This window comes from Ovis aries, chromosome 3 (genome assembly GCF_016772045.2).
Source record: "Ovis aries strain OAR_USU_Benz2616 breed Rambouillet chromosome 3, ARS-UI_Ramb_v3.0, whole genome shotgun sequence".
NCBI lineage: Eukaryota > Metazoa > Chordata > Mammalia > Artiodactyla > Bovidae > Ovis > Ovis aries.
This window is the reverse complement of record NC_056056.1, coordinates 163,233,452-163,259,240: the sequence shown is the minus strand read 5'-3', so window position 1 is coordinate 163,259,240 and position 25,789 is coordinate 163,233,452. Positions and strand designations below refer to the sequence as shown.

The 25,789-nt window shown below is 46.4% G+C and overlaps 2 protein-coding genes across 19 annotated transcripts; both read right to left on the bottom strand.

Moving 5' to 3' along the window:
* Positions 1 to 6,228: 6,228 nt before the first annotated feature.
* Positions 6,229 to 9,712, bottom strand: CNPY2 (canopy FGF signaling regulator 2). Its single transcript, XM_004006583.5, has 6 exons — positions 9,462 to 9,712; positions 8,715 to 8,827; positions 8,459 to 8,574; positions 7,185 to 7,388; positions 6,926 to 7,022; positions 6,229 to 6,395 (listed from the first exon to the last, which is right to left on the bottom strand). The coding sequence occupies exons 2-6, from the start codon at positions 8,800 to 8,802 to the stop codon at positions 6,352 to 6,354; spliced, it is 549 nt and encodes a 182-aa protein (XP_004006632.1). The 5' UTR covers positions 8,803 to 8,827; positions 9,462 to 9,712; the 3' UTR covers positions 6,229 to 6,351.
* A 2,175-nt stretch (positions 9,713 to 11,887) lies between these two features.
* PAN2 (poly(A) specific ribonuclease subunit PAN2) lies at positions 11,888 to 25,670 on the bottom strand. 18 transcript variants are annotated; one of them, XM_012174742.4, is made up of 26 exons: positions 25,524 to 25,670; positions 24,482 to 24,887; positions 21,709 to 21,878; positions 21,477 to 21,597; positions 21,260 to 21,337; positions 20,397 to 20,664; positions 19,642 to 19,984; positions 19,345 to 19,441; positions 18,364 to 18,483; positions 18,044 to 18,163; positions 17,641 to 17,769; positions 17,313 to 17,512; positions 17,080 to 17,216; positions 16,836 to 16,942; positions 16,522 to 16,620; positions 16,359 to 16,432; positions 16,105 to 16,252; positions 15,524 to 15,676; positions 15,345 to 15,404; positions 15,026 to 15,116; positions 14,298 to 14,455; positions 14,058 to 14,201; positions 13,747 to 13,926; positions 13,530 to 13,623; positions 13,053 to 13,250; positions 11,888 to 12,559 (listed from the first exon to the last, which is right to left on the bottom strand). In XM_012174742.4, exons 2-26 carry the CDS (start codon positions 24,761 to 24,763, stop codon positions 12,525 to 12,527), a joined length of 3,606 nt encoding a protein of 1,201 aa, XP_012030132.1. In that variant the 5' UTR covers positions 24,764 to 24,887; positions 25,524 to 25,670; the 3' UTR covers positions 11,888 to 12,524. The 18 variants fall into 18 exon arrangements, with proteins under 18 accessions (XP_012030132.1, XP_004006630.1, XP_012030134.1 ...); XM_004006581.5 differs by having other exon boundaries at positions 15,533 to 15,676; XM_012174744.4 differs by having other exon boundaries at positions 17,080 to 17,213.
* Between the last annotated feature and the right edge of the window lie 119 nt (positions 25,671 to 25,789).

Below are 25,789 nucleotides of genomic sequence, written 5' to 3'. Positions count from 1 at the left end.
ATAATGCTTACAGTGTCCTGGAGCCTAGTGTCATGAGGCCTTTATGGACTTGTTAGGGGAAACACACTGACTGAAACTGCCCACCCTGGCCAGGCACCGCAGTAACTATTTGCGTGAGTTATTTTATGACAGGAGGTCCTACTAAGGAACATGGAACTAATAAGCCACCACCAACCAGAAGAGTTCAGAAAGGTTCAGAGGAGACACCACATGCCCTACCCCCTCCCAGAATCCTTCTCGCTGGCATCCATCTTGGCTGAGCAATGCGTGTGCCACCAAGATGAACCCTGAGTCAGAATGATTGTCCAAAGACAAGCCAGAAACTAATCCTGTCACTATAAAACCCGAGACTTTGAGCCACATGGCAGAGCAGTTCTCCTGGGTTCCTTTACCCTACTGCTCTCCACCCAGGTGCCCATTCCCAATACAGTCTCTTGCTTTGTCAGCATGTGTGTCTCCTCAGACAATTCATTTCTGAATATTAGACAAGAGACACTTTTCAGGCCCTGGAAACAGTCCACCTTCCTGCAACAGACTTATTTTGAGGTTGTTCAGTCCTGACATCCATTGCTATAAGATCAGTGGGAAAACCCAGGGATCAAAGGGACTGAATGGTATTTTCCAAGAACTGGCTTAGAGTCTTTTCTCTGAAACTATTTCGGATCTGGGGAGGTGGGGGGAAAAGTTAAAGGAGAAGGATTAGCATGGATAAAGCAGCCAAATGAATTATAGGACCAAATACAGCTAAGTGTTTGAAAAAACTGGAGAGGACAAGGGAGAGAAGACTGAGAATTGAGGTCATCTTGACCTTGGGAATGACCTCTTTAAAATGGACAAGGGCAATAGTGCCCTCTGGTGGCCAAGGATAAGTAGAAGAATGCACCCTAAAAATTCATCAGTAAACCAAACTGCAGAAAAACATCTACTTCAGCTTCATTGACTATGCTAAAGCCTTTGACTGTGTGGATCACAACAAACTGTGGAAAATTCTTTAAGATATGGGAATAGCAGAACACCTTACCTGCCTCCTGAGAAATCTGTATGCAGGTTAAGAAGCAACAGTTAGGACCAGACATAGAACAGACTGGTTCCAAATTGGAAAGGACTATGTCAAGGCTGTATATTGTCATCCTGCTTATTTAACTTATATGCAGAGTACATCATGAGAAACACTGGACTGGATAAAGCACAAGCTGGAATCAAGATTGCAGGGAGAAATATCAACAACCTCAGATATGAAGATGACACCACCCTCATGGCAGAACGCAAAGAGGATCTAAAGAGCCTCTTGATGACAGGGAAAAAGGGGAGTGAAAAAGTAGGCTTAAAACTCAACATTCAAAAAGCTAAGATCATGGCATCCAGTCCCATCACTTCATGGAAAATAGATGAGAAACAATGGAAACAGTGACAGACTTTATTTTCTTGGGCTCCAAAAATCCCTGCAAATGGTGACTGTAGCCATGAAATTAAAAGATATTTCCTCCTTGGAAGAAAAGCTGTGACAAACCTAGACAGCATATTAAAAAGCAGCGACATTACTTTATCAACAAAGGTCTGTATAGTCAAAGCTATGGTTTTTCCAGTAGTCACTTATGGATGTGAGAGGTGGACCATAAAGAAATCTGAGCGCTGAAGAATCGATGCTTTTGAACTGTGGTGTTGAAGACTCTTGAAAGTCCCTCAAGAGTCTGCAAGGAGATCCAACCAGTCCATCCTAAAGGAACTCAGGCCTGAATATTCATTGGTAGGACTGATGCTGAAGCTGCAACCCCAATACTTTGGCCACCTGATGGGAAGAACTGACTCATTGGAAAAGACCCTGATGCTGGGAAAGATTGAAGGCAGGAGAAGGGACAACAGACGATGAGATGGTCGGATGGCATCACTGACTCAATGGACGAGTTTGAGCAAGCTCCAGGAATTGGTGATGGACAGGGAAGCCTGGTGTGCTACAGTGCATAGGGTCGCAAAGAGTTGGACATGACTGAGCAACTGAACTGAACTGAAACTAAACTCCTTTATTTAATAGGTAATAACTAAAATTTGTTGAGTACTTACTATTTCCAGATACTGTGTAAATGTCGTACATGCATTACCTTAATTGATCCTCACAACTCTAGGGGATGTAGGTAATAGTAGCATCTTTACATAGGAGGAACCCAAGGTTTAGATAAAGTATCCCACTCAGGATCATAGCTTATAATTGGCATTGCTGGAATTCAGACCTAGGTTGGCCTCACTCCAGAAGCTGTATTGTAACTACTAAGCTGTATTGTTTATATGATGATGACTGTATATTATCAGCTGCAACTTAGGAAGGGGACTTTGAGTCATTGTTAACTGTCTCTTGGGCACATTAGCTCAGTGATATGTTTAAAGATATTTTAAAAGATAAGAACTATAGGGAATTCCCTGGGGTTCAGTAATTAGGACTCCACACTTCCAATGGAGGGGGCCGAGGTTTGATCCCTGGTTGGGGAATTAAACAAACAAAAAGATAGAGAACTATAGTCTCATCCATCCTGTAAAACCGTTGTACACTCATACCTGAAATATATGATAAATGATGACCTTCCCAACAGGTAATAAAGGTAGGAGAGACAAACATTTAGCACCTAAAAAGACGAGAGGGATAGAATGGGCTTCTTACAAGGAATAATCAGGCTGGAAAAAGGCTGAAAAGTGGATATAGTGCTTTTTTCACTGTACATTATTAGATTCAGAGGGCTTGCATTCAAACTTGAAGGTAGTTTTCAAACAAATAAAAGAAGTACTGCTTTAGAGAGCCACTGGGGACTATATGAAGACTCCACTGGCCTAGGCATAAGGTGATCACTGGGGATGAAGCCTTGGCTACCGCACCCCTTTGAGCTTGTTTTCTGCATCTGCAAAATGGGAGTAATATCTAGTATTTCTCAGAGTTATAAAGATTAAATAAGTGTGTTATGTGAGTAAAATGTTTCTTTTTCCCTTATTATTCATTTTTGTCTTATATTTAAAGGATTTTTGTTCCTGCTCAGAATGCTGTTACAGCAAAAAAAAAAAATCCTCTAAAACATAGATTTTCACATAATACATTTTCCTAGTCACTCTGGATCTCATTTAACACTGTCTTTGGGAATTCCCTGGCAGTCCAGTCACTGCCAAGTGCCTGAGTTTGGTTGGGGAGCTAAAACTCGATCAGTTCAGTTCAGTTCAGTCGCTCAGTCATGTCCAACTCTTTGTGACCCCATGGACTGCAGTATGCCAGGCTTCCCTGTCCATCACCAACTCCCGGAGCTTACTCAAACTCATGTCCATTGAGTCGGTGATGCCATCCAACCATCTCATCCTCTGTCGTCCCCTTCTCCTCCTGCCTTCAATCTTTCCCAGCATCAGGGTCTTTTCAAATAAATCAGTTCTTCGTATCAGGTGGCCAAAGTACTGGAGTTTCAGCTTCAGCATCAGTCCTTGCAATGAACATTCAGGACTGATTTCCGTTAGGATGGACTGGTTAGATCTCCCTGCTGTCCAAGGGGCTCTCAAGAGTCTTCTTAAAATCCCGTAAGCTTCACCAAACCAAAAACAAAAGAAACAAGGCTATCACACTGTCTTTGGGAATGTTTCATTAAATGCCAACATTTTTCTGATAAACTCATTTAGAAGGCATGTACAATTTAGGGTGTAACCATATATACGAGGTTGAGTATGAAAGTGAAAAGTCAAAGTGTGAGGCACTCAATCGTGTCCAGCTCTTTTTGCGACCCCCTGGACTGTAGCCTACCAGGTTCCTCTGTCCATGGAATTCTCCAGGCAAGAACACTGGAATGGGTTGCCATTTCCTTCTCCAGGGGATCTTTCCAACCCAGGGATCAAACCCCAGTCTTCTACATTGCAGGCAGATTGTTTACTGTTTGAGCCACCAGGGAAGGCCAGGGTTGAGTATATGCTCTACCAAATACTAGGCTAGAATAATTTTAGTAGCCTCCAGAAAGGTTCAGAAAAATTCATGGATTCCTTGTGTTAACCTGTGGTATGAATTGAGAGATAAGCAAAATATATCCTCCTAACCTTCTGAGGATCAAGTCAGGGATGATAACGTCCACTCTTTCCTATATAAGACACATGCCTGTGTCCCAGTGGCAAAAACTCTTGGTCTGGAACATTCTTAACAGCTGTACCTTGACAAACTAATGAGGCACATCCCAAGTAACTTGTTTTATTTATTTAAATTTGTAAATATCTTTCGTGTGTAAATTAGAAGAGTTTTGAGTTCCCCATAAGAGTACTCTCACTTATGTTTCTGAGAAACTTTCTGGTGGAAGAGTAAGAACTTTTCAGACTGCAAGCAGGTGATGGACAGAATCCTGGGTGTACCCATAGGGGAATGGAGCATGTGAACATTATTCACCTGCATCACAGAAGACATAATGCTTAGTAGTAACAGCTGGAAAAGTGATTTGATAGGATACATTTCTTATGACTGATGAGAGAGTTAGCACTTGACCCTGAATTTAGTTGTCAACTAGTACAGGGTGCTTGCTCTGAGCTAGTTAGATTTCATAGGGATTTCTGGTACAAGAAAGCTTTGCTGAACATATTCATTCCATGTGCCAGGCTTAGTGCAAGGTATGAAGAGGGGATAAAAAGAATTAACACAAAAGCTGCTTCACAGCTATATTAGATCAGTTGACACTTGGGAACATTAGCTTATAGATTTGGTTTTGCCACTAAATACAGAACTTGAGGACCTGTGGTTTCTGTGGGCCTCCATTTCTTTATCTATAAAATCAGTTACTTCATCTGCAGAAGTGAACCTGCAAGATGACCTTGGGGTATCTATGACCTCCAAGGGCCCTTAGATTCTAAAGTGCTTAGTTTAAAAAGTCTTTGAAATGGGGCCTTCCCTGGTGGTCTAGTGGCTAAGACTCTGCGATCCCAATGCTAGGTACCCAGTTTCAATCCCTGGTCAGGGAACTAGATCCCACATGCTGCAAGTAAAAGTTCCCCCAACTAAGACCCTGCACAGCCAATAAATAATTTTTTTAAAGTCTTTGAAATGTAATAAACCTTAGTAACAGGTGTTTCTCCCTGGGACAGATGTTCCATTCCAAACCCTGAGACAGCCACACTTCAGGATCAGGGTGTTTTAGAAGCTCCTCAAAGAAGTATCCTTTACATTTTCATCTTGTGTCCCAGGACAGACTCTCTACGCACAGAAAGTGTGTGTAGTCCACACTGTAGTGTTCTTAGTCTACATTGGCCATAACTAGGGATGGAGATGACATGTTGCTGTTGGCATGGAATCTGAAAGCAAGACCTTTCCTTCAATAACATTCCTTACCTCATCTCTCCCTATCTGACAAAGCCCTTACTTGTCAGCTGAGATGATCACATGCTTTTGCCCTTTCCTGTCTGCTCTTGCTGATCCCTCCATCTGGAAGGGTACAGAGGGTAAAAAAATCCATTTCCTTCAGGACTGCGCTCTATCTTATATTTCATCAGTATGAATACAACTAATTTCTAGAATCCTATACTACCATGAATGCATGCATGCATGCTAAGTCCCTTCAGTCATGTCCAACTCTTTGTGATCCCATGGACTGTAGCCCGCCGGGCTCCTCTGTCCATGGGATTCTCCAGGCAAGAATACTGGAGTGGGTTGCCATGCCCTTCTCCAGGCGATCTTCCCAACCCAGGGATTGAACCCACATCTCCTGCACTGTAGGTGGATTCTTTACCGCTGAGCCACCAGGGAAGCCCTGTGCTACTATACACTTATTCATGTTCCCTAGCTTATGCAGAGAGTTTCCTCTTCTCACAATAATTAGACTCTAAACACATTATATTGAGTAAGCACAGAATAAATGCTTATCTAGTTTGTTAGTCCATCAGGAACTTCTGATGACAAAAGAATTATGGTTCAGGCTCCTTCTACCTTCAGTTCAGTTCAGTTCAGTCACTCAGTCGTGTCCAACTCTGTGACCCCATAAACCACAGCACACTGGGCCTCCCTGTCCATCACCAACTCCTGGAGTTCACCCAAACCCATGTCCATTGAGTCTGTGATGCCATCCTACCATCTCATTCTCTGCTGTCCCCCTCTCCTCCTGCCCTTCTACCTTAGCACTATACAATTCCCAAAGCTTTTCCTTTCCTTCCCTTTTTTTCTTCCTGTCTGGAATCTCCTATTTTCAAGCCTAATGTAAGGGCCTAATTCTGGGCATGAAAAGACAACACAGTTCATACTTTTGGTTTTATATTTTTTTCAGTTCATTTCAGTAAAAACATAATATAAAAGGCATTGCTACCCTCTTCCCCTCCTGGGGGTGATCCATCAAGCTTGTCAGTCTGAGCCGCTCCAGTGGTTCACAGCTCATCATGCGATATGTGCAGGGCATGGTCACATAGATCTGCAAATAGCACATGACAGTTTCAAAGAAAACGCCACTCTCACGCTGATATATGCCACTATCAAGAAAATACCCCAAAACAAATTGACAGACACCGACCGCCATTTTTCAGATCATATGCTTTTTTTTTTTTTTTTTGGCCACACCTCGAGGCATGTGGGGTCTTAATTCCTGACCAGGGATCCAACCCATGCTCCCAGCAGTGGAAGTGCAGAGTCCTAACCACTGGCCCACCAGGGAATTCCCCCACCCCCCAGCATAGACTTTAAAATGACAAACTCTCCCATCATCCTCTCACCCCTATGTATCTCAGGTGAGGGAGCCACAAATTCTGAAAGCTGACAGGAAGAGAATGGTGAGGATCGACCCAAGTCCCTAAGCCATAAATAACTCTGAAGCTAACTTCATAGATTAGGCTGGAGGAGGAGGTGTTAGGGGGGTGCTGGAGGACAGGGAGTGGGACACACACTGGAGAATGTGCCAGGTTCCACAGGGACGTGAGGGCAGGAGGTAAAGAGACAGCAGCTTACCTGTTCGCTTACTGCAAAGTTTGTCTTTAACATTGTCAGCCTCTCGGGAAAAGAATTCAATGAGTTCATCCTCGTACTCCTCCACAATGCTCTCACACTGTCAACCCGAGGGAGAAAGGAGTGAGAGAAGCCAGCAAGGGGAGGCCTCTGGTCTCCACCTCCAGAGAGGAGGAGAAGGACATGAACCTAACTTTTCCACTTGGGCTCTCCAATAACTCCCCTAATTTTCAAGAACCAGCTACCCATTCCCATAGCTCACCGCGAACTTGAGGGTGCCACTGATGTCTGAATCAATTCGAATGCCCTGTAGGTCCAGTTCACTGGATTCTCCATTCCGGCCCACGACACGTACATAGTTCTTGCGGTGCGTGGAAGGGTCGATCTGTTCCCCATACTCCTTCATCCGGTCGCATACCTCCTCTAGCAGCTCTGTGAGGTGGGCCTCTGAGCGAGCATAAGGCACCTAGAAATGTCCTCAGCCTTGGGTCATATTCTTCTACCTCTGTACATTAATAATTCATACCCTTACTTTTCCTTCGAAATCTAGCTTGATCAACCTTCTCTAAAAAGCCTTCTCCAATTTAAAACCATTATGATTTGTGTAATTCTTAAGTCCTAGTGGCTCAGCAGTAAAGAATCTGCCTGCCAATGCAGAAGACCTGGGTTCAATCCCTGGGTCGGGAAGATTCCCTGGAGAAGGAAATGGCAACCTACTCCAGTATTCTTGCCTGGGAAATCCCATGGACAGAGGAGCCTGGAGGGCCACAGTCCATGGGGTCGCAAAGAGTCAGATACAACTTAGCAACTAAAGAACAAAGTCCATTCAAATATGTGATCTTATTTTACCTCATTATACAAGCCTAAAAAATAAAATAGGTATCTTTCCAAATTATAGATAAATGACCTCTTTGATTAACCCTGGTCACTATGTGTTCTCTTCCTTTGAATTTCTTTAATTCTTATGGCTGTAAGGTTTGTTTTTTTTTTTTTGGTATTAAAATGAGGCTAATACCTGCCCTTAAAACCAGAGCATTAGACAGTTGCATGCAGTCAGATAGATAAGTTGCTTCAGTCAGATAGTGTAGGCTTTGAAGATAACTACTAAAGCATTTCAAAAGCATCATAACCTTAACATTTCCCAAATACTCACTAGGTACAGCTTTCTGTCTGTGTGTATTGTTTTCTACTAAAACAAATTTCCTAAATATATAGATAAGACCTATATATATATATATATATATTTTGAATGAATGAATGTATGTATACCATACTGTCATAGTGAAAACACAAGTCACATGGATTAAGGATATGGAAAAGGGGGCTGATATGGAAAAGGTTCTCTGTCTGCTAACAACTTCTACAACTTCTACAAAGTATTAGGATTTCTGGGGTATTAGGGAGCCAGGGAAGCAAATGTATGGGATACAAGCCTTCAGCCTCTTCCAAATGAAACAGCCCAATCTTTTAGATATCTCATTAGTTGAGTTCTCATTCAAAGTTAGAGTGAGCTATTTGGGGGAACAGTCAAATTACCTCCACCACTGACTGGCTGCCATCTGGATTGATTCGGAAAGAGCCCATTTGAATGGTCTTCTTGGGATCCACCTGGGCAATTTCCCACTCAAGTTCATCCACCAGAGCCCTGCAAGCTGATGCAAGGGGAGAGGGGGAGAAAGGAATCAACCTGGGGCTTCCACTCATCCTTTTCCCAGGCCTTGGATCCCATCCTCTCCAAGGCTCTATCTTCCCCATCCCACCCTGCTTCCTCCCATTTCTTCTGTGCCTTTACCTCCACAGTGTAGATCCTGGCTCCTCCGGGCCCAGGCAGTTCCCAACAGGGCCCCCAGAAGCAGGGCCAGCCAACCCCAGCCTTTCATCTTTGACGCAATGGGGTTGCTCCACCTGGGTTTGAAGCATAGGTGTGAGATGCCTACTCCATTCCCCTGCCCCGCCCCGCCCCGCCCCGCCCGCCACGACACCCAGTCAGCCTCTAATCCCCGCCACCACCACCCCTCCCCATACCTCATCCCAAGCCTACAAAGGCCTCAGTGTGATCTGACTCTACTTTCCAGGAAATGGCCTGGACACAAAGGGGCTCCTCTGTTCCGGCGCTCGATGTCCCGGAGGCCCCGGGGCAGTGGGTGAGAGAGTGAGCTTGGGACTTGGGTCTTAGTTCCAGATACTACGTCGACAGGTGAGCCCTCAGATGTTGTTACTTAAGCGGTGGCTGCCTAGGATCACAGGGCTATGTGGCAGCCATGGGTTGGTGGCTGGGATTAAGCAAGGACGACAGGCACAGAGGAGCTGCTGGCAAGGAGAGTAGCTGATTCTCGCTAAGAGGTAGCGAGGTGGCTTGCTGGCGAGAAGAGCACTCAATAACTAGGACCTATTTGGACCCAGCACCGAAGATTGCTGCATCCCCACCTCCATCCTATAAGCTATTCCTCCTTGCGCACCAGCCCCTTTCGTAAAGACCCCACCACTGCCTTCGCCCCAGTCCAACCCCGACCCTCAGTGCCACTCGGATCCATCCCACCTCTGCTCCCAGGGCCGCCGCCGTGGCCCAGGCACTGGAAGACAGCCGAACTCTCACTTTAGCTCCCGACCCTAGCACCTGGCTGCGGGGGAGCGGGGCTGTCCAGGCTTCTCCAGAGCGCTCCTGCGCGCTCCAGACACGGGGTGCCCCGGTGACTGCCTGAGCCAGCTCGTCGAGTCCTAAGTGGATTCCTAAGCAGGGCTCAGAGGCGCTACAGTACGCGTCGCACACCGGAGACCGACCCCAAACCCGCCCCTCCGAACTCTCGCGCGAACAGGCAGCTTAGGAGCGGCTCCCAGACAGCAAGGACCCCGGTGGATCGCAGGACCCAGACTTGCGTGGCGAGGAGCTCCACGTGACCATCAGAGGTCAGCCGAAGAATAGGAGTGGCTTGAAGCAGGGTCAGAACCTGACGTCGTGCGCGGAGGCGGTCAGGCTCACACACGCCAATCTAGGTGGGCTCGGACCTTCTAAAAGAAAGGTCTGCGGCTAGCCAGTGAGAATCCCTGGTTTTAATACCCGGGAAACTACATCTCCCAGGAAGCACCACATCACCACTCTGATACTTTGTTAGTAGCTACAGGTTTTATGGTTCCTGGGACCTGTAGTTTGTCAGTTTCTCCAACTCACATTTTACACAAAACGGGGAAACCATACTGTACCTCTTAAAAGAATCCGACCCTAGGGTTCTAGGCAGCGACACCAAAGGCCAACTGCCCAGGAATGACATACTTCTTCAATATCCTGAATTTTGGACTTGAGAATTTTATCTTCATTTCTGGGTGAGACTTTGACTTAGTTTTTTTCCAGTTGTAATATTGGGTTTCCAAAAGAGTTCCTTTGGTTTTTTTCATGTAAGATGTCTGTAGTAGTGCGTGAAAGTGAAGTTGCTTAGTCGTGTCCGACTCTTTGTGACCCTATGGGCAGTAGCCTGCACCAGGCTCCTCCATCCATGGGATTTTCTAGGCAAGAGTACTGGAGTGGGTTGCCATTTCCTGCTTAGTTCATTCGAAGCAATTTTGTTAGATTGTAGTGTGACAGCTGTCATATCAGCATGCACTAAAAATACTTAGCTTAGCAAAATTGGTTCATTTTTGTGTAGCCATTTTACTATTTAAGATGAAAGAAAAAAGCAACATTTTTGGCATATTGCTTTATTATTTCAAGAAAGAAAAAAATGCAACTGAAATGCAAAAAGATGTGTGTTGTGTATGGAGAAGGCGCTGTGATTGATGAAATGTGTCAAAAGTGGTTTGCAAAGATCTCGGCTGGAGACTTCTTGCTGGAGGATGCTCCACAGTTGGGTAGGCCAGTTGAGGTTGATAGCAATCAATCAAGACATTGAGAACAATCAATGTTATACCGCGAGGGAAGACAGCTGACAAACTCAAAATATCCAAATCAGTGAAGATTTTTTAACAGAATCCAAATCAGACATTGAAAATAATTTGCACCAGCTTGGTTATGTTCTGTTGTTTGGTTTCCACATGTGTTAAGTGGAAAAAACAACAACAACAACAAAACATCACCTTCTTGGCTGTATTTCCACATGTGATTCTCTACTAACCCTAACGAAAACATTCAGTATTTCTTTATTTTGGCCACACTTGGAGGCATGCAGAACTTCCCTGGCCAGGGATCGAACCTGCGCCCTTGCAGTGGGAGCACAGTCTTACCCTCTGGACCACGAGGGAAGTTCCAAACCCTTGTTTTTACAACAAATTGTGATGAGCAATGAAAAGTGAATACTGTACAATAACGTGACACAAAAAAGATCATAGCACAAGCAAAATGAATCACCACCAACTACACCAAAGGCTGGTGTATACAAAGAAGGTGAAGTTGTGTGGGATGGGGAGTTCTCTATTATGAGCTCCTTCCAGAAAACCAAACAATTCCAACAAGTACTGCTCCCAGTTAGACCAACTGACAGCAGCACTCAATGAAGTATCCTGAATTAACAGAAAAAACATAGTCTTCCATTAGGATAATGCAAGGCTTTGATGACCAGGCAAAAACTGTTCCAGCTTGGCTGGGAAGTTCCAATGCGTCTGTTGTACTCACCAGACATTGCACCTTCGGATTTCCATTAATTTTGGTCTTCACAAAATTCTCTTAGTGAAAAAAATTTCAATTCTCTGAAAGACTGTACAAGGCACCTGGAACAGTTCTTTGCTCAAAAAGATGAAAAGTTTTGGGAAAATGGAATTATGGAGTTGCTTGAAAAATGGCAGAAGGTAGTGAAACAAAATGGTGGATATGCTGTTCAACCAAGTTATTGGTGAAAATGAAAAATGTGTCCTTTATTTTTACTCAAAAGCTGAAGGAATTTCTTGGCCAACCCAATAAAAAGCCAACAAAGGAGAGGAGGCTGAAGTCAGAGAACCCCACGTGCAGATATTTCTAATGAAATAGATGACACTCAATAATATTTTTGTTTTTATTTTACAAAACATGCAATTTAAAACAGAATTTTAAAAAAATAGCAAGAAAACAAAACTTGGGACAGGAGAGTGGATGGAAGACAAATGTTTCTCAGCTGTCAGCAGGAGTGAAGCCAGCAGCCAAGCTTTGTCTAGGACCCAAAGGCCCTTTTGGCAATGATGATGTTGGCAACACTGGTTTGCTGGGACCACCAGACTCTATATGTTGGCCCCTCTGGGCAACCCTCAAGCAGCCAGACTTAGGCTAGGTCTTGAGTTACTGTTGTATCCTATCAGTGTCCAGGACTTCAGTAGGAACTGAGTGTTTTGGTTCCAGGAGCTTCTTTACCTGTGTATTAATTACCCAGGATAATTATTAAGAACATGAATTACTTTCCATCTGGGTCAATTCTAGGCTGTTTCTGGCCCACTATTTTGCAAAAGATGAAAAAGTAACCTGGCTCCTAGACCTTTTGCAACAATCCTGCTGCATTCCAGTTCTATTAATAGCACCATCTGTAGACCCTGAGCAAGTCCAGTTCTGGAAGTAGACAGGGTATAGCCAACTTGGGAGCTCATCTCCCAGTTCTGGGGCACAGAACACTAAAGGGAGGGAGCTGTTCGTTGGGAGAGCGTGAGGTCAGAGTGCCAGCACTGAAGAGAAGACAGCTGCACCTGTCAGAGACAAAACCAAGAGCAGTGACTCCTAAGGCGAGTCAGGAGAAAAAGCACCCGGACACTTCCTATGAAGGAACAAGGCAGGATAAAAGAAGGTATGGACCTCCCCCAAACTTTTTGGAATTGGGAAAGAGAAGGTTAGGACCAATAGAGAGCTTCAACAATAAAACTGATTTCTGATTTCACTGAATAAGGAATAAGTGCTTTGTAAACCGTTAAGTGCTTTCTATTACAAACAGAAGGCTAGGGTGGTACTGTGTTAACATAACCATTGTTCTTATTTGGCAAAGGAAAAAAATGGCAATCCACTCTAGTATTCTTGCCTGAGAATCCCATGGACAGAGGAGCCTGGCAGGCTACAGTCCATGGGATTGAAATGAGTCGGACATGACTGAACGACTTCACTTTCACTTTCATTGTTCTTATTATGGTGGCTATAATCTTCACAACCCACCCAGACCAGTTTCCCCTGTCCCATCCCAGGCCTTACTCTTGGGACTTGTCTGGCCCTCAGGCTCAGGCACCTTCCAGTCCATCTTTCGACCTTTCTCGTAAAGGCCCTTGAGAACTTTGTGGAAGGACTCAGGTTCAGTGCCATTTTTGCTTAGCTCCAGATACTTTCGGTAAAGCTGAAGGGCTGTGCGGGCATCCTCAATACTGTCATGGGTCTCCCCTTGAATCTTCAGGTCTAGGGGAAGCAGAGGTGGAATAGTTTGGGACCTAGCAAAGGAAGGTAAGAACATGTCCTCTACTTACATCCCCACTATCAATAAACAACAAAAAATCCCTGACTTCCCTTAAGGGAAAGAGCCAAACACCATCCCTAGTGCACAAAAGGAATACTGAAGCTAATTAAATCCACCTGTAACTCTCACCAGTAATTCAGGGTTATCCCTATTCCCCCTGGCCTCTCGGACATTTTCATGCCCTTGCTGCAAACAAGGATGTACAAGGCAGAGGAACTCACCTAGAAAGTACCAAGCAAGGAATCGCAGGGAAATCATTCGTTTCCGGGGCATGTGAAATAGATAAACAGTGTCAAGGACTTGGTCCTTGGGCACCTGCCAGGGATAAGAGTGGGAGACTGAACGCAGGGGATCCATAATTTCCCATTTTCCCAAAACACAATGTATACCCTGGGGAGCCCACACAAAGAAAGACTCTTAAAAGAGCCCTGCACGAACCATGAGGTTGATGACCCGGAAGTCCTTTTGGAGACCATGACCCACAAACTTGACTCCAATGTCTATGAGAAAACGAAGCTTTAAGTAGGTAGACTTTAGAGTTGTGAGGTGCTTAGAGGAAATCTTGGCGTCAAGGTCTCCTGGCTTTATCCCTGAGTACTGAGTCAAGTAATCCACCACCTAGGGATACAGAAAAGGTCAAGTCACACAAGAAGCTAAATGCACAGTTCTCCCTGCCATTTGTCCCCAGGTTCTAGGGCCTTCTGTAAAAGCACAGGGTCTGTCACATTTGCACATTCACATCCTAATACCTGCTCCTGGGTAGAGATGTAGTCATCAATGAAGGGGATACCCTCATTGGGTCCCTGGCCCCTAACACAGGTAATCCTCGCCACTGACATCTGGCTTGGCTTGATGGTAGACTTGGTGCCATCGCTGCGCAGCTCTGCTTCTTCCTATATAAGAGTTCATAAGGAAACCAGAGAAATGCTTGTGACTCCTGATATCCCCAGAGTTATGTCCTAACACCCCACTCTTTTGGTCTTGGTTACCTCATTAAGGGTGACAAACTCAGCGTCCAGGCCCACCAAGTCCCCAACCTGTGGCATCTCATTCAGCATCAGGGGAATAAAAGTAGTATGTGTTTTCCGCTGCTTCCGTGCTAATGAGGCTTCAGCCAGCAGAACATTTGCCTCAATAGGATTCTTAACTGGAGGGGAGAATCCAGAAGACAGATGGCTGTGGAGAGGGAAGTGACCAGGGGAGGGAAACCAGAGTGGCTGACTACAGACTGGGTCTACACTGTGATCCCAATAATCGAAGGATGTGACTAAAAAGATCATGTCTGATGAACAGAACAGGGCAACGAACAGGTCAAATCAGAAAATTATCAAGAAATATGCTAAAGAAAAAAAAAAAACAGAAAGGAGTGAGATTTTCACTTTGGACTTTACTGTAGAAAATCCAGAATTAAAAAAAAAGAAAAAAGAAAGTCCAGAATAATATAGTTTATTACCACACACACACAAAAGAAGAGATCCTTACTTGGAGATAAGCTCAAAATCAACTTTAGCCATTTTCAGATATCACCCTTCATCACCTCTTCCCATTACACCCTCAGGATCCCCAGCTTCTAAATTTAAGGCCTGATGAGCAGAAACACTCTACTGTCCCTGAAAATATTAACACTGGTTGCCAATCCTAATAAGCTGTTTTCCAGATCTCTTCCTGAAGATGAATCTTATTGCTCACACCCTTGGGTCTATGCTATACTACTTACTGTTCAGGTTGTATTTGGAATTAAGATTCCTTTTGATGTAATAAAGGATAGCAGGCACTTTCCAATTCATGTCAAACTGCACAGCTTCATGCTATAAAAGAAAAAGCACGTAATGGTCGGCATATACACCTTTCTTCCCCTTTATCCCAAGTCAGAGAGAAGACAGGACTCAGGTGCTATATTTAGCTTTGCTAATGCTTTTTACTATTGAGGACCCATCCCTCCCTCCTGAATCTGCCTGACATTCTCTTGGGTACTGAGGATGAGGATGCCAGGGAAAGGGGAGATGCAAGGGGGAATGGAATGTGTTACAACTAACCTTATCGATAGGTTCAATGAGAAAGTCGTTGAAGAGATACCACTGCTGGTGGGTAACACCCTGTGGAGAGACAGAGGATGCCAAAGAGATGGCTAGAGCATTCTGGCTCAGACTCAGGATAAGGACAGAACTGGGATTCCCCTGTGGCCACCACCAGGAATATCCCTGCCCTGTATTACCTCACTCACCTCCTTGCGCTGGTGGTAGGTCTCTCCAACTTTGATGTGAGCCACCAGGCTGCCCCCTGTGCGTGAGTCCAGGATGTGTACCACAGTTGCCATCAGGTCATACACATAGACACCATGCTCCTCCTCTGCCCTGGCTGGGCCCCACTGTGAGGGGGGTACCCAGGCTGCTAAGCTAAGTTTAAGGGTGGGGAGGAAGGGGAATGGGGATAGAGGACAGGGAGCTTGGGGGATGGGGATAGGAGACCAGGGTGGGTTCTTTCCATCCTAGCCCAACTATGACTCCCAGCACTGAACTGAGTCACTCTAGAAAAGCCCATAGCTGGTGAATACTAGGCCTTATTCTCTTTTTCCCCCTATACTAAGTTCCACCTTTCCCTTGCCCTGCTTCTGTCCCATCTCTCCCTTCTGGTTTTTGGTCGTGCCGCAAGGCTTATGGGATTTTAGTTCCCTGACCAGGGAATTGAACCCAGGGCCCCGGCAGTGAGAGCACTGAGTCCTAACCACTGGACCACCAGGGAATTTCCCAACCTTCTTTCCCTTATTCCCCCTCCTCTTCCCAGTTTTTCAACAACCTGCATCTCATCCCCATCAGTCCAATTGCAAACATCCAGCCCTTTGTTCTTGGTCATCTTCATTTGAATGGAGAAAGGAAGCCAGACATTCTTCAACTCCTCAATGGAGGGACACATCAGCATGCCCTCTGGACTGCCTAGTTCCTTCCTATCAGGACAGGAGAATTGGAAATTTGTTGTAAGGAGATCTGATCAGTGACAAGAGGGGCCACTGGGTAGTTCAATCCTTTGACCACTCTACAGACAATACCTACCAATCAGCCAGAGCAAACTCCTTATTCTTGGAGATTTCCCCACTATGCTTCTTTATTGCCATCTTGAAGGCAACCTGCACACAAGGAGAAAACATATGGAGGTTAAAAGAGGGAGAAAACTAAAAAGTTCTCCTAGAGCCCTATTTCCAACCTAAGTCCTGACCTCAGCCTGCATCCTCCAGAAATCAGCTTCTTTCAAACTGTTCACCTCACAGTTGATGACAAGAATATCTGGCAGATGGCGGATGTTGCGGGTCTGGATCTGAGAGAATGAAACAAACAAGGAATGGCAGGAGGCCCACAGGGAAAGAAACCTGGACAGGAACAGTTTAGGCCTGGATCTGCTTCCTCCAGCTGGGGTTCTTCCCACCCACTAGAGCTCTCTAGATGGCGGTGCTGACTTAGTCTGTCCTGGATGAGACCACAGCTGAGTCCCCCATGTGGCAGGACTCTGGCCCAGGGCAAGCACCCACTCACCGTGGGCTGGTACTTTTCACAGTTGTCACACCAGGCCTGTGTATTCTGCTCCAGGCAGATGCTTCGCTTCAACACCTGAGCAAAGTCACAGTTCTTCCCGGTTTTATCTGAGGGGAAACTGGATGCTTCACTCCAGGTCCTCCCTATCCCCACCGTGAGCCCCCCAACACCCTTCTCCTTGATGTTTCAGGACACCTGGGGGAGCACCCCCCACCCCAGCTGCAGGGTATACCACTGTTGCTACCCTCAGGGTAAGAGAGCGTGAAGAGCAGTGTGGATGAGGCTCGCACGGTCTCACTGCCACAGCGGCAGAGGCTGCAGTTTTCCATCTCACAGCTGAACAGCTGCCCAATGACAGAGTCCCCCGATGAGCAAAAGCTGCTAAGAGTGGACAGGGCAAGATGTGCACACTGAGGGAGTCAGGACACCCTTTTAGTCACAGAGGGGCCTGCCATGGTGGCTTTAACCTTTCCATACCTGCCTCCAGCGCCTCGGTAAGCCTGGGGTACTTCCAGCTCCTGCAAATCTTGATGAAGTTGCGTGAGAATGAAGCGGTTCCACCTCTGAATGAGCCTGGCCAGGTTGCCCTTGCCTGAAGCCTCATCTGAGTCAGCCAAAATCAGACCAAGGGCTGAGGCCTCAGGAATGGTGCGGAATGCTCGAAGAAAATTACTGCCCTGGAATCCAGGAAGTATGTTGGTGGAAAAGGGTTATTTCCTCTTCTGTGATTACTGGCAAGAGTGATGACCCTGCCTACTATCCCCCTCCTTTCCCGTTTTACTGTCCCAGGTTTCCAGGTACTGACCTGACAGGGGTCGCCTCGGGAGAGGTCCAACATGTGGAAGAGGAAGCCCAGCTCGCAGGCCAGGCAGAACTCCTTTTGGCAAAGGTGGTTCTGGATTAGACAACGCACAGGCTCCAGGAAATAGAGCACCTGGAGGGAAGAGCAGGAGATCTGATGCGGACAACTGGCACAGGGAGAAAGTGCGGCGGGAAGGCTAAGAGATGGCGGAGAACACAAAGCACGAGTCCACTGAAGCAGAGCTCGCGGGGGACGTGCAGGCTGCGGGGCAAGAAAGAATGGTAGAGGAGACTAAAGTGGACTTGGCCACTTGGTTAGGGAGACCTGGAAAAAGAGGGGTTCAGGGGCCCAGAGAGAAGAAGAAAAGCAGTAGCCATCTTCCAGTCGTGGGAATACCCAGTCTTACCTGGATCATGCAGTTACAGTAGGCATTGGGGATGTGGGGCTCCAATCCAGCAAACAGCGTCTTATTGTAGTGCTTGAAGTCGAAGTCCTCCAGCCCTAGCTTGGAGTATTTGATGGTCACCTGAGGCAGAAACAGTCTGAGCAAGATGAAGATGTCCTCAGAGCCCCCTAAATCTTTGCAGTAACCGTGACCTTCTCCCAGACCCTTCCCAAGTCCAGAGTGATAGGCAAAGGCTTCTTCAATCCTTTCTCCAATGACCCCCTTTCCCAGGAACCTGTCCCCACATCCCAGAGGGCCCCTTCCTTGGTATCCCCCAGCACCTTGCGGTACTTCTTAGAGACCATGTGGAGATGTGGCTCCTCTTCCCGCCCTATTGGTGACTCAGTGACCTGGCTGAAGCTGTCAAATTCACTGTCAGACTCCTTGAGTCGGTAAGGAATCTAGGGTTTTTAAAAAGAGGTACCCTTGTTGGATGTATAATGATCTTTGGTCCCTCCTACCTTTTATTCCAACACTGAAGCAATCACCAAATCCCGAACCTAATAATTCCATGGGGTTTTCAGCATCCACTGCTGCCTTTTCATTCCCACTGCCATCACCCTACCTCATCGCAGCTGGACAATGCCGATGCTTCCACAGTGGGTCCCCCAGCCCCATCCACTCAGTCCAGCACACCGCCACCGAGCTAACCCCCCAGCACGGCCTTTTTGGTGCATCACTTCCGCTGTACACTGGTACGCACAAGGTTTCACAACTGGGCCCTTTCCAAGCTTCATTTCTCATTGATTCCCAATACTAACAGCCGGTCCAACATGGTCCCTGTCAGTTAGACCTCCTGAGACCTCTACTTACACCCTTCTCTCATCCTGAAAGGCTCCCGTTACTGTCTACTTACCCGTCTTTCATCCTTCCAGCTCAACATCCACCTCGTGGAATATGCCCTTTCTGACCAGTCTAGCCCAGAATACCCTTTTTTCTCTAAACAGCTCTGGCAGTGACTGCTTCTAACATTCCTTTAGCATTTAATGATAGCGCATAAATAACTTCTGCCATGGATAGGTCTTATCTTCAACAACCAAATACTAAACTTCTAAAGAGCAAGGACCCTATCTTCTATGTATCTGAACCCTAACACCTAGTATAATACCTTCAATTCAGTAGGCTTCAAAAACCTTTGTTGAAAAAAAAACAAAAACCCTTTGTTGACCAACTGAAAACAAAAACTAGGGAGAATTACTAAAGACAAAGGAGAAACACCAGTGGGCTGGGGCGGGGGCTGACCCTCTCCCCTCTGAACAAACCTGATTTCGCAGCCTGGTGCGGGGATTGGGTGCATAGCCAATGAAGCCCACCTTCTTCATGGTGCGCAGAATCTCTGCATCCACAGGGGGTGCTCGCCTATAATGTAGTATAGTTCTAGGGCTTGAAGGCTGTGGTGTCTGCCCATCCAATTCCCAATCCCCAAGGGACCAGAAAATAAAAATACTAAGAGTAGACAGAAACCAGGAAAGAAGTAGAATAATAACAGGGCTTGCCGAGACTCCTGGTATCTTGGCCCTTTCCCCCTCCCTCCTTTTGGCCCAGATGTGAGGTACAACCTGGGAGCTGGAGCAGAGTTGGCAGCAGGCCAATCAGAGAGAAGCGTGTCAGCGGTGAGCGGGACAGGGATGAGGGAAAGAGGCAGTAGGTCCTGGCTCCAGTCCAGAGGCGGCAGTGAGTCCACGAGACAGGGCAAAGCAAACTCGGTCTCACGGGAGTACGGGTTGAAGGAAGGCTCAGGGGAATCAGTCCAGAGGTGCACGCAGCCCTCAGAATCCCCAAAAGCGAGGGCCTGCTTGCTGGCTGACACGTCAAACGTCATCAGCAGAGGTCCCACAGGATTCACATGAAAGATGTCTGCTGGGTTGGCCAGGCCTGTGGGCTCACAAAACTGGCACTGCCCTAGGAGGGAGGAGGAAGCCCACTGAGCCCTGGAAGGTGAAAGGGAGCCATCTTGTTATGCCCTTCCTACCCTCTTCCCCTGGTATCAAGAAAAGATGGGCCCCAAATCCATGCCTAGAGATAAGAGGAAACACCATCTGGTGCCTCCTGTAAATCACAAGGAGGTTTGCTACCCACTGGAGGCCAGTTCTCTAGTTGTCTGCCTGCTCTACCTGTATTTTTTGCATATGTGTTCTTCACATCCAGGGAGAAAAAAGCTCTCATCTCTTACCAAACCTAAGTGAGACCCTGAGACCCCTTAGAAAGGTTACTTTTTCCCCAGCAAAGAAATTTCAGGGAGTACACTCCTTCTCGCTCCTAGACCCCCTTTTTCACTCATCGACTCTTATCCCATCCTATATCCCCTTCATACCTGACTGGGAGATGATAGCAAGACGAGAAGTATATGTAGGGATGAAGCGTAAGAAGGCAGGATCCACGTGAACCTGAAGTGGTGTGATGGCACGCATCATGCGTAGATCATAAACTTTGAGGAAACGGTCACAGGCAAGACCAGTAAGGCGGCTGGAGAAGCCACAGGTGGCCAGCAGGTTGCCATGCACATCAAAATCCGACAGGCTCCCTGAGAAGGCATCAAATTCATGTTCCACCTTAAAAGTACGGAGATCTCGCAGAGAAACCTGAAGAAGAGAGATCTTCGTTATCTGCCAACACTGTTATCAGGAATAGGACCCACTATCTACCTAACCCTGTGAGGTTCCTGCCAAAAGAACTAAGGCTCTACAATGTGTGTGCGCTAAGTCACTGCAGTTATGCCCAACTCTTTGTAACCCTATGGACTACAGCCTGCCAGGCTCCTCTGTCCATGGGATTCTCCAGGCAAGAATACTGGCGTGGGCTACCATGCCCTCATCCAGGGGATCTTCCTGACCCAGGGATCGAACCCACATCTCTTATGTCTCCTGCACTGGCAGGCAGGTTCTAGCGCCACAATATAGGCAATTAAAGCACACAAAAAGCAAAAAGAGAAGCCAAGAGCTGGAAGGGACCCCAAAGAGAACTCGCTTACCCTTTGCCTCTAAGATACACCATTTACCACTGAAAATATCAGGCTCAAAGATAATCTCATAGTATAACGGCTGAGTAGGAACTCAATTCACTCCACCCACCTCCCCAACTACTGAGCCCCAGAATTGAGTAAAAGACAGAGCCCAATCACATATCTGGTGAAACAGAGCCCCAAGGTGGGAGGAAAAATGGAACTTAGTCATTCACTTTGCCAGATGTGTGGCCACAGAAGAAGAAGCGATTCGTCTGTCTCATGATAGTGACTCCAGGTGTCTCAACTGCATACTGTGAGGGAAGCGGGAGAAACCATGAGAATGATTCTTCCCACAGACCAAAGGAACAGAAAGGTCACATGCACATCATAGGCATTTCCAGTTTATACTGCCCCCAATAACCTCAGGCCCTGCCTGCGTCCCGCTTGCACCTTCTGAGTCTCCTGGACAGTGTTCAGGTCAATCTCTAGTATGTGGTTCTGCAGCCCACCAATGAGCAGAGTGCTGCTGTCTGTCAGCAACAGGCTGTGCATGTCTTCACTCTCATCCAGCCTGTGGGAGATGAAAAGCTCAGGGGCCAGAGTTGCCAAAGTTTCCAATCCTTTACCCTTCCCACTCTGTGAGGGATCCCCTTCCCCAGTCCAGAGGTAAGAAGCCACTTACAGGTAATCAAATATAATGAGGCCCCCTCGGGCCATATACTTGAGGTTGTTCTTGGTAAGAAAAAGGATGCCATTCTCCAGGCTCTGGATCTGGCGGATGTCATCACTGCCATTGACCTGAAATGATGAGTAGCGCTCCAAAGTTGGGCCAAAAAATGATGTGGCATGGCCCTGCAGTGGACAAAAAGATGAGAGACAACCTGAGTGAAGAGGCAAGGCTAATCCCAGATACAAATCAGAGAACTAGACATTGCTCAGTTTTTCCTCCATTCTTGCCTGGCCTTTCTGGCTAGCAGTGACTAAGGCATAAAGCTGGGCACCAATCTTATATGATATGATACAGTATCTTTAAATATAAAGATATTTATGTGTTATGATAAAAACACTGAGAATACTATCTTACGTTCATTTAATACTTTACAAAGTACTTTTATAAACTCTACCTCATTTTATCCTCACAATGACCCTGCTGAATAGGTAATGGCTCAGTTGGTTAGAACAGTACTCAGAAGGTTAGGGACATAGGTCCAATCCTCCACTGGCCAGGTGGCAGTCTTGTGTCCCACAGTCAAGTCCTCATCTCTACAAGCCATCTGGGAAATGTGTACTATGGGTCACAGGCTGGAACAGAGAGACTGAAACTCGTGCCACCCTTGGCTCCTATGACATCATCCACTCCTGGTTTCTCTCCTGACTCTTATCTCATATCTTCTCCTTATGTGCAACCCTTATGACCACTCTTGAAACGTGACTATTCCAAGCCCACCATCTTCTCACTCTACTTGTCTTCCTAGATAATTTTACCCACTCTCAAGGTTTAAACGTTCAGCTTAAACCAGATGAATCCTGATTTTTTTCCCCTAGCCCAGACCATTGCCTCAAGCTTCAGACTTGTACATCCAAATACCTACCACATGCCTCTCTTTAGCTATTCCATGAGAACGCAAACTCATGACATCCTAAATCAAACTCACCATTTTCCCCCATTTCAATTCTTCTTAACTGTATTCCCTATGGTACCATGATCTACCCAGTGGAATAAGTCACTGGTAGTCAACTTAAATTTCATTTAACTTCCTAAATACTTCCCAAATATGTTCTGATGTATAAATCTCTACAGTGCTTCATTCAGGCCTTCATCACATTTTAGGTGAACTACTACAAAATTCTGTGCACTGACCTCACGGAGTCCTGTCCCATCCTCCTTAAATCAAACTCCATACTGCTACCTAAGCACTCCACCTAAGATGCAAACTGGACCTCGTCATTCTGGATAAAAACCTTTAGTGGACTAAAGAATCAAGTCCAGGCTCTTTTAACAGAGCTTATAAGGCTTTCTAGAATGTCCTCCCACAGACAAATACATGGTTCCTTCCCTTCCTTCCAGGGAGATTAGAATGGACATCCTGGCCTGCATCCAGGTCTCAAGTGTGACTTTATTGGAAAGCCCTTCCCTTGACTATATATCTAAAACAGCAATACCTCACATCCTTCAATACCTCAACCTCCTAACTCCACAGTACTTTCCTTAGGGATTCTATTTTTCTTAAGGATATGTCATAAATATATTTCTGTTGCCTTTTAAAATGCTTATTCAAAACCTAGATTTCAGAACAAGGTCTGGCACCTAAAAGGTGCTCAAAAACACTGGCTGAAGAAAAGTCTAACTCTTCAGCTTCATCTTCCATTTCAGTAAACCCTACCTGCTTGTAGTTCCTGCACTGTGCAATCACCAAGCTGTGTACTAGCTTGGGAATCATTGCTTATTCCATTGCTTTTGCCAAAATGGAATTTCCCCCTCTTCTCCATCTGGCTCCTACGCATCTCTCAAGACTGAGCTCAGGTGTCATTTCCTTCTGGAGATCCTCTAATTCTCTTCTTTGCTCACCAACATCCAGTTTGTATTTTCACAATGGCATTTATTAAGTTCATATCCCATATACTTGGATTTTTTTCCCTCACTGTCCTGTGACCTCCTTGAGGGCAAAGATATGTTTTATTAAGCTTTATTCCCCAAGCCTAGTCTAGTAGTAGACACTGCCTACTGAAATGAATGTATTACCAAAAAATTCACTCTTTCCAACAGAAAAACAATTCACACCCTATGGAAGGTAAATTAATAAACCATAGACACCATGTTATTTCTTACAAAATCTTTGGGCTCCTGAGCATATTGGCAATATGGATACATTTTTAGAAATTAACAATGATAACTGCTCCCAGAGAGATTCAAGGCAGCCAAAGACAGAATGATTCCATGTAATATGTGCAGAAACAGGAGTTAAACATTCTGTAATTAGGGAATTCCCTGTCTGTCTAGTGGTTAGGACTCCATGCTTTCACTGCCCAGGCCTGGGTTTGATCTCTGGTCAGGGGTACTAAGATCCCACAAAGCGGCTGACATGGTCAAAAAGAAAACATCCCATAATTATAAAAATGGAAAACAGAGGAAGAGCATTAGAGAGTGTATTCAGATGGCTATAGACTAACTGAATGGGTACAGTTATCAAGATTAATCAGAGCATGGAATGGACAAACTGTGGAAGAAGTGGGATACCCTCTGAATAAGAACACCTATGTAATCCATCTCTGCATTCTATGACGCCCTCCTTCTCCCTCCCCTTCCCCTCCTCTTGGCTTGCTTTAGAGACCCAGCTAATTCCATCACCTCAACTCAGTTCTGGCTCCCTGCAAAGCAGTTGTTCTTGGCCTAAAACCAGGTAAGAGACCCCCAAAATCTCCTTTCAGCCCTTTCAAAGGGGTACAGTTCTTACCCCATGGCTTCCCACCCACAGCATCTCCTCGTGCAAGTCAAAGTGGGAGACGGAGACAGGCACACCCACTTCAGCCACCACACTGTGCAACTCAGAGTAGACACCTTCCATTATGTGCACTGACTCCTGGACTGGAAGAGCCTCTAGGGCCACTCCCTCCGGGTCCAGCTCCACGTTCTGTAGCAGACTCGGGTTCAGGTGGGCATCCAGGACAGGATCCAGGGCAGAATGCATGGCCGGGGCATACTCTGCCAGTCCAGGGTCCAGACCCTCGAAGTTCATGATGGTGATGATGACGATAGCAGCAGACTGACCCGTGTCACACACCCTCCCTTGCCACAGCCCCTTTGGATGCCTGACCCAACCTTCAGCAGGACATCAGTGGACCTAGAATGCACATCCTGACCTGCAAAGGGAAAGAGGCAGCTGAGTCACGGGTAGGCCCAGGTACTTGTATTGAGTGTGTTCTAGGTTTTACTGGCAGGACGGTAGAAGATGTAAAATACAAGGGGATGAAACAAGCAGGAAGGGAATGGGCACTCGGGTAGAGGTGGGAGAAGGTGTTGTCCCTTGCTCTTCTCCTCTAAGGTACTCTGAACTCCCGGCACCCCACTAGTTAACTTAATCCCTGACTTCCTTTTCACCCTCCTTCAGGGCTGCTCACTTGCCTGGTTCATCCCTGAACCATCAATGGCAGGAACAGCAACTGGGGGGGTAGGGGTTAGGTAGAGGGGGGTAAAGTGCTTGTTTCCCAGAATTAGGGATAGGGGTAGACGGTTGAAAGGGCAGAACAAGGTAAGTCAGTTTCCCAGAATCCTCTGCAATGCTACCCAGGATTCGCTAGGTGAAAATAAGACTGGCCAGTTACCCACTGTTGGGGCGGGGGGTAGGGGGACGTGAAGGAAATAACTAGTTACCCAGAATTCTCTGGGGGAACCAGAAAAATCAATTACCCATAATTCTCCCTCGGCGGCGGGGAGGGGAGGGATTAGGGCAGGGGTCAGATGTGTTCCTGGGATGCTTAAGGGGATTAGGTCATTACCAAGATTTCTCCATGGCGGATATTTTGGAGCGCGTGGAATTAAAACGAGTAGGGGGAGAGCAAGCGCCGGCAGCTCCGCGGGAAATTCCAGTTTCCCCACTTCTCCCCCGCGCCTCAGGTTCAACCAAACTCTACGACGGAAAGGGCGTGCACTCCCAGTCGCAGCTTCCAATTAGGAAGGGCGAAAGGCTTACCTCAGCCAATCGAGAGCAGCCAGGTACAGCCGGACCCGCGAGAAGACGTGTGATGCGCGAGCTGAGCAAAAC

Excerpts from the sequence above, each read along its gene's own strand:
- CNPY2 (XM_004006583.5), bottom strand. The coding sequence starts at position 8,802 with ATGAAAGGCTGGGGTTGGCTGGCCCTGCTTCTGGGGGCCCTGTTGGGA. Across the intron at positions 8,575-8,714 it reads CCAGGATCTACACTGTGGAG|CTTGCAGGGCTCTGGTGGAT; the intron begins GTAAAGGCACAG and ends CCCTTGCATCAG. Across the intron at positions 6,396-6,925 it reads ACTTTGCAGTAAGCGAACAG|ATCTATGTGACCATGCCCTG; the intron begins GTAAGCTGCTGT and ends TGCTATTTGCAG.
- PAN2 (XM_060412969.1), bottom strand. The coding sequence starts at position 24,763 with ATGAACTTCGAGGGTCTGGACCCTGGACTGGCAGAGTATGCCCCGGCC. Across the intron at positions 13,927-14,057 it reads ACATCTCTACCCAGGAGCAG|GTGGTGGATTACTTGACTCA; the intron begins GTATTAGGATGT and ends CTGTATCCCTAG. Across the intron at positions 13,624-13,746 it reads TCCGGGTCATCAACCTCATG|GTGCCCAAGGACCAAGTCCT; the intron begins GTTCGTGCAGGG and ends TATCCCTGGCAG.